Raw genomic sequence first — 15,759 nt, forward strand, 5'->3', positions numbered from 1 at the left:
AAAATTTTAATTTCATGCAACTCATGAAAATCTTATGTAAAAATTTTATTTTTGTTATGAACCAAATAGAGAAATGAGTATAGTGTATACTAAATAAAAATCTTTAAATCTAATGAACAAAACAATACTTTTAAGTAAAAAAAATTTCAAAAATATATTAAATAGAAAAAATAGATATAATTAAATAGGAATTTTCTTTTTTTCAAAAATTTATTGTTCCAAAAGTAATAAGAGAAAGAATTAAATTTTGTTTTATTTTTCGATTTATTACACAGGGTATTTATTTCCCGATTTATCTTTTTTTTTTTAAATACATTAAAAGAATTTATTTTCCTATTTATTACGCAGAATAATTTATTTCTTGATTTATCATTTTTTTAAATATATATTAAATAATATTTTTTTGGGAAAATAATTCCTGAAATAACACGTGGCAAATCTCGCTACTCCGAGTAGCGAGATTATGTCAGGGTTATTCCGGGAATTATTTTCCCGAGAGAGGTATTATTTAATATATATTTTTTAAAAAAAGGACAAATTGGGAAAAAACTCACTATAAAATTTTAACTTATTTTTCAGTTCGGTGACATTTATATTAAAAAATAATAAAAATATTTCACAGTATTTATTTATGGAAAATAATCTTTTTTTTTTTATTTTAAATTTTTAAATAACTACAAAAATAAAACTTTTAAAAAAAATCATAAATTTATATAACAAAGTTGGGGGACATCTCTTTAGCCAATATAATGTCCTTTAATATGTACAATAACTGATTTTTTTTTTTTGGGAAAATTATATAAACTTTTTTTGTGATTTAACTCAAAATTAATAAATCAACCTACAATTTTATTATGCTCACTCAAATGTCTTAAGAACTACTAAAATATCCTATATAACTAATCAATGTAAGGAATATATGAGAGGAATGGCAATCTTCCAATCATATTGGTGGATGGGCCAAGGGTAGATCCATGGGTCAAGGGCATCGTCTGTCCCCTAACCTCTAATTTTTTTTTTATTAAAATTAATATATTTTACTTAATTTTTATTGATATTATAATATTATTTTCCAACTATTTTTAGATTTATTAAATAATTATTGAGATTAGACACTAAAATAAGTATATCAAATTCTTATTTTAATTTTGTATCTAATGTATCAAGTGATAGTATATAGTATTCACATTAGCCTTGATGAACATATCTAGATACTATAGAAAGGACTATAGTAAATAATTTGATTGTTATCGTTCAAAAAGATTCAATGATACCATCGTATGTTCTGAAAGTAATATAAATGAAGATTGAAGTTATTAACTACGGTAAAAGATCAAGTGATTTCACTGCTGAAAATCATGAGATATGATTTGGGGACTTCAAACTTGAATTTGAATGTGAATATTAGAAAATCAGTTGTAAATATGTCTATATATACTGCATGTAAGTTACAAGCAAATTAATGAGAAATACATAAATCTTTCAAACACTTTCTCTCTTCTATTTTTTTACATGGTGTCAAATTAGCCATAAAAAATCAACATCTAAGGCATGTCTTCCTCATCTCCAATTTCCTCTACTAATACCAATAACCAACGCTCACAATCTCCCTCTATCATCACTATGTCCAATGTGGTCACTGTCAAACTAAATACCGATAATTACATTCTTTGGAAAGTACAAATGGTGCTTTAATTTTGTGGTCAAGACCTCTTTGAATACCTTGATGGTACCACGCCCAAGTCTCCCCACACCATCTCTGTATCTCATCCTGATATTGGTGTTATCTCTGAAACATCAAATTCTGCCTACTCTCACTGGATGCGCCAAGATAATCTTATTCTTAGTACACTAATGTCCTCTCTCACTAAATGGGTACTTGCTCATGTAGTAAATTATACTACTTCCTATGTTGTTTGGCATGCACAAACGAAAATTTCTCCTCAAGATCTCATGCAAGGACTGTGCAAATTTGAACATAGCTTGCAATTGCAACAAAAGGCAGCAAGGCTGCCACCGAATATTTTCTTTTCATTAAGAAACTCACTTATGAGTTAGCTGTTGCAGGACAACCTATGACTTGTGAAGATGCATGTTATCACTTATTTGCTAGCAGGATTAAGTCACGCATATGATAGCTTTGTATCCTCAATTTCTGCTTGCACCGGCAAGGTTACAATGGAAGAAATTTATTCTCTTTTGCTAACAACAGAGACTCGTCTTTCTCAAGATCAGCTTTCATCTCCAGTTCCACCAATGTCTATCAATGTTGCACAAAGAAAATATCAACACTATACCAATTGGGGAAGAGGTGGTCCTCAAGGGAGGGGGCGTGGAAGTCGTAGTGGTTTTATTAATACTTCTCATAATTAACACTGATCGAAACTACTTAATATGTCAAGTTTGTAATAAACCAGGCCACTTGACACTCAAATGTTATCATCATTTTTATCTTTCTTATTAGGACTCAAAAGCAGAAAATAAACAAGCCATGGTTGTCGCTCCTGCTAGAAATTGGGAAACTGAATCGCATGCAAATACCGGTGCAACGCACCATGTGACCAATGATCTCAACAATATAAACCTTAGAAATGATGACTATCATGGTACAAGTCATGTTCAAGTTGGAAGCCAAGGTTTGCAAATCTCTAAAATTGGTTCCACTAAACTTTCCACTGCCAACTCTACCTTTGTTCTTAATCAAGTTCTTCTTGTCCTAGAAATTCAAAAGAATTTGTTATCTGTTCAAAAAATTTGTGTTGACAACCATGTTTTTTTCAAATTTCATGACCAATTCTTTCTTGTGAAGGATTACTCAGGGAAGGTCCATTATCAAGGACATCTCAGTGATGGACTCTAATAATTTACATCCAAATCACGTTGTCCACAGGATCTCTCAACTATACGTGTCTCTCTTCGTAAATGGCATTATTGACTTGAACATGCATCCACACTTGTTGTCAACAAAGTTCTTTCATGCATCAATTTTCCAGTAGAAAGCAATAAGAAGTACCCTGTGTGCTTTGAATGTCACATAGCCAAAAACCGTGACTTGCCATTTCAGTACTCTACTCATGTTTCTTCATATCCTATAGATTTAATTTTTAGTGATGTATGGGGACCAGCATCCGTGGCTTCTACCACTTGTGCCAAATATTATGTTAGTTTTCTTGATGATTATTCAAAGTTTGTTTGGTTATTTCCAATGAAATTCAAATCTGAAGTTGAATTAATCTTTTTTCAATTTCAAGCCTACGTTCAAAAACACTTTGAACAAAAAATAAAATTCGTCCAGTTTGGCTGGGGTGGAGAATTTCAACGCTTGAATACTTATTTTACACGAACTGGAATTAATCATTGAGTAGCATGCCCATGTACTCATCAACAAAATGTTTCTATTGAGCATAAACATCAACATATTGTTGATTTTGGATTAAGCATGTCAACACACTCAAACTTACCATTGCTTTACTGGGAAGATGATTTTCAAACAACTACATTTGTTATTAATAGACTACCAGAACCTGTTTTGAAGCAAAAATCTCCCTATGAAATTCTATATAACCACATGCTTGATTTCTCTTTTGTACATGTTTTTGGCTGTGCATATTGGCCTAACATAAGATCTTACAATACGAACAAACTCAATTTCCGCTCAAAAACATGCATATTCATTGGATATAGTCTCCGTCATCAAGGGCACAAGTGCCTTGATCTTTCTACTAGCAAAATTTATGTCTCACGACATGTGCTTTTCGATATGACACTATTTCTATACACCAAAAAAAATACTTCCAACCCCTCTTAACCGCAATTTGTTCCCCTTCCTCCTAATATTAATGTCTCACTTCCTCTCAGCTCCATAAATTTGCAATCTAGCCATATTCCTATTATAACAGTAGCTGCACCTTGCTTCTCTCTTTCTCCAGGTCTAGATGAGGATATCAATCCACATGCTACTACAAATCATCTTCAAATTGTAGATCTCCCCTCAGTTTTTCCATCTCATTGTAGTGTTTCAAGTCTTGTGACAAACAATCATCCCATGACAACAAAATCAAAGAAAAATAGTCACAAACCTCACAAGCAATTAGATGACTACGTTAGGCATCCACTAACTCGAGCATGGATAGCCGAAAGATCCATCACAGCTGTAGAATCAAGCTCTTATATTGAAGCATCAAAGTCAATTCTTTGGTGAGAAGCTATGAACAAAGAATTTAATGCATTGCTGCAAAATGGTACTTGGTCCTTAGTTCCACACTTACCAGGTACAAGTATTGTGGGATGTTGTTGGGTCTACCAAATTTAAAGAAAAGCTGATGGGACTATTAAGTGTCATAAAGCTCAACTAGTCACCAAAGACTTCCATAAACAAAGAAGGAATAGATTTTTCAGAAAACATTTAGCCCTGTTATTAAGCATGCCACAATTAGATTAGTTCTTGCAATTGCAGTTTCTTATGTCCATTCACCAAATTGATGTGCAAAATGCATTTTTGCGCAGTGATCTTCAAGAAGAAGTTTTTATGACTTAACCACAAGGTTACATTCATCCTCAATTTCCAAGTCATGTTTGTAAGTTACATAAATCACTATATGGTCTGCGACAAGCTCCCTGAGCTTGGTTTTCTAAACTTTCAGACAAACTAAAGTCATTACACTTGTATGAGAGTAAAGCTGACACTTCACTATTTGTTCTTAAAACAAAAACAGCAATTGTTTATGTTTTAATATATGTGGATGGCATATTAATCACTGGATCAAGTTCGGCTACCATCAGCTGAGTAATTATCTGCTTAAAAGAAGCATTTTCTATCAAATACTTAGGTCCTTTCAACTTTTTCCTTGGAGTAGAAGCACTTAGATGCAGTGACGGTCTTTATCTTACTCAATGCAAATATATTGTGGATTTTCTCAAAAAGGGCAACATGGATTAGGAAAAACCATGCAGTAGCCCAATGGCTTCCACTTTCAATCTTACTCAAAAAAATGGCAAATCGTGTGTTGATGTAAGCCTTTACAGAAGTATTGTCGGCAGCATGCAATACCTTGATTTACATTACCTAATTTGCCTTTTGCAGTCCACAAAGTCAGCAAGTTTATGCATAATCCTCTTGAAATCACACTGGAAAATCATAAATTGAATACTTTGCTATCTTCAATAGGCTTTCTAATCTCTAAAGTTGCAAACTTCAAACTTTATGCATTCTCAGACTCGAATTGGGCATTAGATAGGGAGATGATAGAAGATCTATGGGTGCTTATTGTATTTATTAGGGTCCTAACTTGATCTCCTAGAGTTGTAAACAGCAGCAAACAGTGGCTCGTAGTAGCACTGAGGTTGAATACAAGGCACTGGCAAACATTGCAGCCGAGCTAATGTGGATCAAGCCAGTTTTAACTGAACTCTAAATTTCTATTCGACAACCACATATTCTTTGGTGCGACAACATTGGTGCCACTTATCTCAAATCCAATCCTATGTTTCATGCAAGAATGAAACACATAGAGATCGACTTTCATTTTGTTTGAGATCGAGTCCACTGCAAACAATTAATAGTTCAATTCATCTCTAGTCATGATTAGTTAGCATATGCACTAACTAATCCATTACCACAAAAGATGTTCCAAGATGTTCAATCCAATATGAGTGTTCGTGATCTCCCCTTCAGATCGAGGGGGCGTGTAGAAGATCAAGTAATATCAACTGAAATCATTGCTGAAGACCAAGAAATATGATTCTGAGGACTTCAAATTTGAATTTAAATTTGAATATTAGAAAATCAATTGTAAATATGTCTATATATACTACATGTAAGCTACAAGCAAATTAAAGAAAAATACAGAAATCTTTCAAACACTTTCTTCTATTTTTTTATTAGTACCACTATTTGAATGAGTTGTCGCCAACATTGGATGCAACTTTTTGACCAAAACCTTAATTGTATCACAAACTACTTCAAAAAGTAAGAAACCTATATTTTGCAATGTTGATTAAGTACTTTTAAAAGATGTACTCAACAATCTTGTTATGATCTTCTACAATGTTTGTAGAAGTTTTGTTTTCAATTACATCACATAAAATGGAAATTCAAATCTAGAACACATTATCGACACTCCATTTTATCTAAACAAAGTAGAGGATAAGTCTTATTAATGCCAAAAAGAAAATGGCAATAAAGTAAAAGACGAACATTGAGCATAACTTTGTGGACATACACATTATTGCAGGTGGGAAAAGTACTAGCTAGTGTTTATTTTTGCAGAGTTATATTCACAGGAGGAAGCCATTCACAGACATCCCTCCATCAACGGTAATAGTTTGTCCAGTTATATAAGAGGAGGCAGGGAGGCAGAGAAACGCCACCAAAGACGAGACTTCATTTGGCTGGCCAGGACGCCCAAGAGGAGTTCGAGCCTTAAGTACTTTGAGAAATTCTGGCTCAGAAATCAACTGTTGAAGGAGAAAGGGAAAAAAAAAAATCAAATAAAAACGATAGTAACAGCCCACTAATAACCTGGTTACACACACAAATTGATTAAAAAGAACTCAAATAAAAAGATGATGATATGAAGTATGGCCTACGATAGATTTAAAAGAAGGCATACATATAATTTGTCATAACAAATATAAAATGGATGTTTAAGTAACTGAAATTAGAACTATGAATGATAAATAAAGAGAGATGAACTAGTCTCATTCATCGTAAAATGATGAAAATAACTTCGCCCATAAGTAGAATATATATTCTAGCAAATGCTATTTAACTATTTTAAGTATCATGCACTTGTGTGTGCACAAGTGCATCAAGCATGTAATCTAAGAACAAAAGCAAGTGATAAGAAAGTTACAGATTCAACAAGAGGCGTCTCAGTAAACCAAGGTGTGACAGAGTTGCTTCTAATATTATCCTTTGCCCATTCACATGCCAGATTTCTTGCCAGTTGGTTCGTAGCTCCTACATTCACACAACAAACAATTGATCGAAAGTTAAAAATTAAGCGAGTGTTTCTGACGACTTAATTATAAACACACACCGATTTCTATTCAACATTAATTATATGTTTGGCTACTTTATTTTAACTGCTACTTACATATATATGCTCTCATCCGTTAAACTCTTGAGTAATTAAAGATATTAATTAATAGAGTTAGAGAGCTCATTCTGAAAACCTAAGTATCAAGGAAAGAGAGTTAAAGAAGATCTTTACTAGCTTGAGACTGCCCATAAGGGAGATGTGAGATTGGACGCACACCAATAAATAGGTCATTTTTTAAAGTTAAAAACAAAAATTTAACTCTAAAATTTCATTAGTACATAAGCTACATGACCCATGGCCTTGATCGAACTCCCAATAAGAAAAAGATTAAATTCTAATTAGATCTGGTGCATTAGTAACGTAAGTATATACGAAAAGTAGTAATTATAAGTTAACCTTTAGTTGCTCCATAAATAGAGCCAATATTAACAGCAAGGAGACCAGCAACAGAGGACACGAACACTATGCTTGCTGCCCCGGATGCCTTTAAAAGAGGATGAGCAAGTTGGCACAAATGGTAGGCCGACTCGAAGTTCACACACATGACATTCGACATTTCTTCTGCTGTGTAATCCTCCGTTGGTTTCTTTATGTATTTTCCCACGTTGTTTATCTGCAAGCATGCAGACCCCATGCACGTGCGTACGTACACAATTAATCATCTATAAATTAATTATAATGGAGGAACATACACAATATAAGATAATAGGTTGACTTAACAAGAATGTTGAGGTTGCCGCGGAACAAGGAAGTGGCGATCTCCATGAGCTTGTGGCGTTGGGGCGGAGAGGAGACGTCGCAGACAGAACCGGTGACCGCGAAGCCTTTCTGCTTCCATTGGTGGAGACATGCGTTCAACTCTACTTCGTTGCGGCAACAGGTGTGCACTGCCGCCCCTAGCCCCGCCAGCTCCTCCACCACTGCATGCCTGCAACATGTATGTACGTATTGTTAGGGTGTGGCTCGTATTGGTTAGGTAGCCGCACTACCCAGCAGCTTATGTTGATTTTGCTAGTCCTCCACCAAACTCTTCCTACCATGTTTGAAATTGCAGCCACCTTTTATGACTTTTCTCCTTCCATTTGTGTATATATATATGTGATGTATATGTGTGTAATTATGTGTGGGCTTAGGGCCGTATTGTGTGCAACAGAGAGCTCTGTGTGTGTGCAGCAGAAAGCTGTGTGTGATGGCTGAGAGCCGCCTGTGTTGTAAAAGGCGTGTCTGTGTTGTGTGAGGCAGTGAATCCTAGCTTGTAGAGAGAGAGAGAGAGTTGAGTTGAGGGCAATAGCTTCCTCCGTCTCTTTGTAATTCTCCCAATTATAGTGGATTGCATGTGCTCCCGTGGATGTAGGTCACTGTAGACCAAATCACGTAAATCTGGTCTTATATTTTTTGTTATGTAATTTTGCTTGTGTGATTGTTATTCATAGATCACTTTCCAACACGTACCTAATTAACAGATACACACACAAACATATACACATATATATAAACAGATACAAAAACCTAATGGCAGAAGAAGAGGAAGAACAAGAAGAATTGAAGAAGAAAACGAGGAAGAGGAAGAAGAAGAAGAACCCGATTCCTTTGGTTCCGCCGGTGACCAGAGCATTCATTCCATTAAGAGACCATCTATTCTCTCTCGGCTTATCGTGAGCCATTCTCTCTCTCTCTCTCTCTCTCTCTCTCTCTCTCTCTGTGAAGGCAAGTGGAGACTGGAGAATGATTTATAAATTATGTGCAGGCGAATTAATTATGAGATCGAGGTGTGTAGTATGTAGGTGGGATAGGTGGGAGGAATTAATGAAAGAGGACAAGAACACATGACAAACAACGAATACAGTGGCCAGAAATTATAGAAACTATGAATTTTTAAGTAGCATACTAGCATTATCGAAGCAGGATAGTGCGGCGGACCATGATAAATTAATTTTTGTAATAATTACAAAGTATGATTGAAGACAACATACACGTGAAAATAGCTTATCTCACCCATGTGGCGCCTTCACTGTGCAAATTGATTTGGACATTTGTGAGTATACTATGAAGATGATTTTAAGCACTAAACCCGCATTGTTTAGTTTGATTTTTTCTAAATAATATTATTTTGTTGTAAATTATCTGAAAGTCATAGGAATGAACTGCTTTTCCCAAATTCATGCATGCCCAAAACTCGTTATCTCATCCACTGCGTTTTATTTGCAGGGCTTACGTGGGCAAGGATTGACCAAAATTGACGATGTGGATGGAGTTTTTTCCAGATTTACTCTTTTTTTAAAAAAAATATATCAAATAATACCCTTTTTGGAAAAATAATTCTCAAAATAATCCAAACGTAATCTCACTACTTGAAGTAACGAGATTTAAGCTGTCACGTGTCATTTCGGGAATTATTTTCCCAAAAAAAATATTATTTAGTATAAATTTTTTTTTTTAAAAAAAAAAAGATAAATCAAAAAATAATTTCTACTGGGTAATAAATGCTTTTGCGTAGTAAATTAGGAAATAAATTATTTTAATATATTTAAAAAATAATAATAAATCGAGAAATAAATCTTCTGCGTAATAAATTCTTCAAGATAATTCAAATATTATTTGCTCTTTCATAATATATAATGATTATAAGATAATTCCAATATTAAGATCAATTATAACAATACAAAATTAAAACAATATATTATTTTAATATGAAACTGAATATAATTACAACCTTATTATTAATAAAAAAAAAAGTGTGTAGGAAAATCATATTTGGAATTTACTATTTCATTAAATATTACCATTAAAATATATAATATAAATAATATTTTGGTGTAACTTTTTTATGTATTTTTACTAAGATTAATTGTCATCGTAGTTCAATGATTAGTTTTAACAATAATATCACAATTTAGCACATTATCTTATATTATTTGTTCAGTATAATTGACAACTATTGATAAATTCATATGAATAATATAATATTTATAAAAATTGCATGTTGTACTAAAATTTTCAATAATATTATGAACATGTACATATGATATAAATTTATTTGCGACTGAAAAATAATAACTTATAATATATGTAAACAAAAATGTAATACGGTATATATATTTCTATAATTTTGATAAATATTAATTAAAATTAATTCAATGATTCTTGTGTAGAAAAATTATATTGTATAGTATATATTTATTAAATTTTAAAAATAATTCCAACCACTTTTACCCATGACTAATTGTTGGGCTAATAAATTCTTCTAATGGAATTCTTAGAATGACACGTAGCAAATTTCGCTACCAGAAGAATTCATTTTCTGATTTATCATTTTTAAAAAAATATATTAAAAAAATTTATTTCCCGATTTATTACGCAGAAGAATTTATTTCCTGATTTATCATTTTTAAAAATATATATATTAAATAATATCTTTTTTTGAAAAATAATTCCTATAATGACACGTAGCAAATCTCGCTATTTGAAGTAGCGAGATTTGCTTAAATCTCGCTACCCCAAGTAGGGAGATTACGTCAGGACTATTCTGGGAATTATTTTTTCAAGAAAGGTATTATTTAATATAATTTTTAAAAAATAATAAATAGGGAAAAAACTCGATGTGGATGTCTAGCAAGTTTTAGAAAAATCTTGCGATCTCATCCATCAATTTTTACAAGACTCACGAAGGCAACCAATATTGATGACGTAGCAACCCAACAAGTTTTAAAACTTGGTATATGGATCACTCTCTCAGCTTGCCCATAACAATAGTCTTAAGTCGGTAACTAAGCTTTGAAAGATTCTCATTCCGTCAAATGTGAGTATCTTTTACTGGTTGGCTATCAATAATAGTATTTGACTACAGATAATTTACAAAGAAGAGGTTGGAATTTGGCTTCGTGTTCTTTGCAAAATGGAAATTGAAATTGTCAATCATCTTCTCATTCATTGTTAGTTCAGTAGAATATTGTGGTCTTTCTTTTTTAGTTTACTTCAATTACATTTCGTCATGCTGTCCAAGTTGAGTTCGTGTTATGATATATGAAATTCAACCTTTCTCAAGGTTTTCTGAAGAATCTGAGGGCATCTATTTAGGGTGTGATTTTTTGGGAGATCTGGAAAGAAAGAAACACAAGGATCTTTATGGAACGTACCTCCTCAGCCACTGAAGTTATTTCTAACTGTATCTCTTGCCTTCTCCAATAGTCCAGGTCCTACCCCATTCTTTTAAAGTTGGACCGGGAAGAATTTCATTGTATTTTAGCTAATCTAGGAGGTTAATTTTCCTACTGCTTCATTAGAGTTGTTCTTTGTTGGCTGTTTTTGGCATGTTAGCTTTGTTTGATTGTGTTTTGTTTGCTTGTTTTAATCTTTCGTGTTGGTTGTATTCCGTTTCATTTCTCAAACTTCTGACTTGAGCTTGTAAGTCTTGTTTCTTCGTTTTAATGTATCATTTTACCTTACTCAAAGAAAAAAAATATTCCCCAAATCAAAACACGATTTTATTAGTTTGACCTTGATAGAGTTGTGTTGCATTATGAGGTTGAAAGTTCATAGGTGCATATGACTTCGTTGATAATGTAATTACTGTTTGACTTTATATACTATACTCTCGAGTCTTAATCTTATACTATGCTCTGGGGGTTAAAAAACATTTTTTTGAGGTAAAAATATAATAATGATTTTCTTTCTTTCTTTTTTAAGAAATTGAAATGAATATATCAAATTTGAGGTTCTTGAATACATCATATACTAACTTTTTTAAGTTTCTAGATAAAGATAAAAGTCAACTTTTTAAAACTTGAAAAATTATATGTCAAACACATAACCAAATTTTGATTTTACAAAAGAAAATTTCAATAAAAAAGGAACTAAGAACTAAAAATATTGAAAATTCAAATTGCAAGTCAACAAATTAGCCCTACTGAAAAAAATAAATAAAAGAAATATCAAATAACAATAATCTTGATATGCATCCAAAAGACTAAATCTAGTTTCAAACCCAAATAATTAGTGAATCAAATAATTTAACTTCTCAAATAAAAGGGCTTCAAATTAAAATTAGTTTTGACACAAGCTTATATGCCACAAGCGCCAAACTTTGAGCCTACGCAAATAAGTTCACAAGTTTACTTAACAATTTGATATCATGAAAAAAATAAATTTTGTAAATTGAATAATTAAATCATACCATAAATTCATCAATTACAACATAAAAATTGCAAATTTTGTGAATTGAATAATAAAATCATATCTTAAATTCATCAATTGCAAATTCAATCAAAAACCTAACATTAAATTACACATATTCTGCAACTGGAAATTTAAAATAACACCAATTTTCTAAAATTAAATCAAAATCCTAACTTAAAATTTTAGGATTCCCACATATGAAAATTTCTCAACTACGCTTCAAATCATCAAATGGATAGCAAAATATACAAATGGAAGCAAAATATACAAATGGAACTTCAAACTTACAACAATTGCAAGACAAGATATAAGAAAAATGAGTAAGCTTTCAAATTTGAATGAAAATTAGAGTGGGAAGAAACAAAACCTCATTATTTTAATTATATAACTAATATCCTAACTCTTAATGGTTACTAGCAACTCCAATGTTCACCATTAACTCAAATGTTCACTAACAACTCATATAAATAGGTGACAGGTGTCAAGAGGGAAAGTTGTTGAAGTAGCATGAGCATGACTACAAGTCTATTACTTTCGCGACTAGAATGCAAAATGAGGGAGCGAGGAGGAAGGAAGAAGGAAAAAAAAAACATAAGCAAACTCACTAGATCAAGTAATAAGATTACTTTAAAACTCACTAGTGTTAGGATTTGGGGATGAGTGCATGGGTTGGTTTGATATACATGGATAAGTATCAACTTGAGCAAAAAGTTTAAACCTATTGGATTTTGAGTCCAGTTATGTATACAAGCACCCATCTTCAATTCTATTTACCAGTATAAGACAATCTCACAAGTGAAATTCTCAACAATCACTTTCTCACTTGTGAGTTTCAAACACCCCGATGAATGGAAGTCATTAATTAATCATCTTCATGTCATGTAACCAACTAGGAGTCACTACTAAAGCATTTGAAAGAGCATGAAATCATGCAAGTCTACTCATTAACAGGATCAGCATTCATAGAATCCACTGCTCCTCTTCTACAAGATCAACATCCACAGAAGCACATGCATGGAAACCCAAGCCATCAATTGTAATACCACTTGTTAGGATTTAGGGAGTCCATGAGTGGATTTGATATACATATAAATGAGCACTAACTTGATCCAAAAGTTTAACCCTATTGAGTCATAGACCTAACTATGTTATAAGCATTTATCTTTCATTCTATTTTACCAATATAGGACAAACTTACAAATGGAATTCTTAAAAACCTAGACTATCTAGTTGGTTTGATCACCATGACATCTATGATTTGATTAAAATTCACTATATTATATATCTAACAAGTTTTGGTTGCCACGTTATCAATTTATCACTCCACTAGTTCATGTACACTATGAAAACTCACAAGATGAGATAGCAAGATTTCTTTAAAACTCGTTAAATCATCCAATAAATTTTGTGCACAATCAATTTGAAAAGAAAAAAAAAAAGTTTTACTTCAAATGATTTTTAAATAAATTACAATAAAATAATATTACTTTTTTTTTTATAAAAAATTCCATATAATATTTTATAAAATAAAATTGATATTGTTTTAAAATAAACAATTGATAAAATTAAATTTCATTCTATTCTTTTCCTACATTTGTTCGGGATAAAACATACACCTATCATTGAATTTAAACCATTAACTATTTTTCATAGAGTCAACTCTGTTTTCAGAGAGAGGGAGAGAGTATAAATCAATCAGCTAGCTCTAAAAGGGCTTTTGATCCTATAAAATGCATCAAAATATAAGTCAATTTCCATTGAAAAACCTCAATAGAAATAAAATTTGAGAAGTGGCATTCTTAGAAAGGAAAAATTAAAGAAGTGATTTTGCTTTCAAATGCAAATAGGGAACTAGACTTGTCAAAAGCCAATTAGGCTGAATAATTCATGACAAATTAGGCGGATCGTTGGGTGAAGAAATTACAATCCATGTTCGACTTAATTAAGTAGCAAATTTACGGCGGTTTAGATCAAATGATATGTGGTAGATGAAGAATAAATCATCATTTCCATCCCTAATATAGTTTTTTTTACCGTTCGATGAATAATTTATTTCATAACATAATGACTTAAATTGTTTTTAAAATTATAATTTGATAATTGTTAAACATTTAACAACCAATCACAAAATTATAAATTTTTAATTATATTTTAGATAATGAATTTAGAGGTTTTTATTTTGATCATAAGAATATTGAATAATTAGGCTTGAGTTTAAATGTGAGCATAAGGTAGATTCAAGCCACATTCAATAGTACAAAGAGTTATGAGTGCGGGATCATACCTTGGCCAATAGTGCTTACGCTAGTTGGATTAATGTCTGATAAGCATAAACATAAGAGATTATCAATATATATAGACATTAATTGTTAATAAATCAGTGGACATCCATTGAATAAAATCTAAATTTGCCAATTAACTTATTTAGAGGTGAATAAAAAAAATGTTTAAACCATATTCAACTTGTTTAATATGCGAATTGATTATAAGTCGATTTAAAGGGGTTGAATTTGATTTGGATTAGTGAATTTTTATTCGTTTTGCCAAGTTTATAAGGAACAATGCTAAATAGCTCCCTTGGACATGTTCATCCAAAGACACATCCCAAAAGTTGGTTCAAGCATATTCTGAACTTATTACAATCTCCTAGCAAGTAAAATTAATTTCTCATTCTCACAAACAATAAGAAAGTCATCAGAAATCGTAGCAGCTCTGCCTTTATCTTCATCTTTCTTGTCATCTTTTTCTTTTCTTTGCTCTTTCTTCCACTTTCAACAATATTTCTGTATATGACCTTTCTTACCACAAACAAAGCATTCAATGTTCTTCTTTCAGCGGGACTTACTTCTGGATTTTTCAGGACCTCTCCTTTTGCTCGCCCCCCTCCCCATTTTTGTGACAAAGGCTTCTAACCGAGAAGATAAAGAACCTACAATTTTTCTCTTTGTATCTTCATCCAACTAATTACTTTTTTACCAAACTCATAGATACAACTCTTTCAGGGGCTGAGTTTGTGATGGAGACTCTAAAAGTCTCCCAATTTTCTAGTAAAGAACCAAGAAGCCATAAAGTCTACACCTCATTATGAAAAGAAGTTTTCATAAATACTAACTGATTTATAATTCCTCACATTTCATTCAAATGATCAACAATAGGTATATCATCCCTACATGAATTTCAAATTCATAAGTTTTTTTTATCGTATACAATTTATTTCCCCCCTCCCAAAACATTTTTCTAGCATAAAGCTCAACTAAATTTATTCAAAGTGAGCATACATCAATTTCATCAGTCACATGATTATGGACATTATCATCAACAGGTATAACCACATACTTGCTTATTTAACAATTTCCAACCATCATCAATTCTATCAATGGGTTTGGTTGACTAACTAAGAATAGGAGTATGATAACTTTTGCAATAAAGTAGATTATCCATTTTTTCCTTTCTGGATGTGATAATTACTCACTCAAACAAATCATTCTATTAGTGTTCACCTCCATGGCCCTACAAAGAAACTAAACTCTGATACCATTAT

General features: G+C 32.0%; 1 protein-coding gene across 1 annotated transcript; it reads right to left on the reverse strand.

Moving 5' to 3' along the window:
* Positions 1-6,276: 6,276 nt before the first annotated feature.
* LOC131147622 (tropinone reductase homolog At5g06060-like) lies at positions 6,277-8,725 on the reverse strand. Its single transcript, XM_058097125.1, has 5 exons — positions 8,625-8,725; positions 7,764-7,971; positions 7,440-7,656; positions 6,855-6,961; positions 6,277-6,456 (listed from the first exon to the last, which is right to left on the reverse strand). Exons 1-5 carry the CDS (start codon positions 8,705-8,707, stop codon positions 6,277-6,279), a joined length of 795 nt encoding a protein of 264 aa, XP_057953108.1. The 5' UTR covers positions 8,708-8,725.
* Between the last annotated feature and the right edge of the window lie 7,034 nt (positions 8,726-15,759).

The sequence above is a fragment of the Malania oleifera genome, chromosome 2 (assembly GCF_029873635.1).
Source record: "Malania oleifera isolate guangnan ecotype guangnan chromosome 2, ASM2987363v1, whole genome shotgun sequence".
NCBI lineage: Eukaryota > Viridiplantae > Streptophyta > Magnoliopsida > Santalales > Ximeniaceae > Malania > Malania oleifera.

Excerpts from the sequence above, each read along its gene's own strand:
- LOC131147622 (XM_058097125.1), bottom strand. The coding sequence starts at position 8,707 with ATGGCTCACGATAAGCCGAGAGAGAATAGATGGTCTCTTAATGGAATG. Across the intron at positions 7,657-7,763 it reads GCGGCAACCTCAACATTCTT|ATAAACAACGTGGGAAAATA; the intron begins GTTAAGTCAACC and ends GCATGCTTGCAG. Across the intron at positions 6,457-6,854 it reads AGACGCCTCTTGTTGAATCT|TTGATTTCTGAGCCAGAATT; the intron begins GTAACTTTCTTA and ends CTCCTTCAACAG.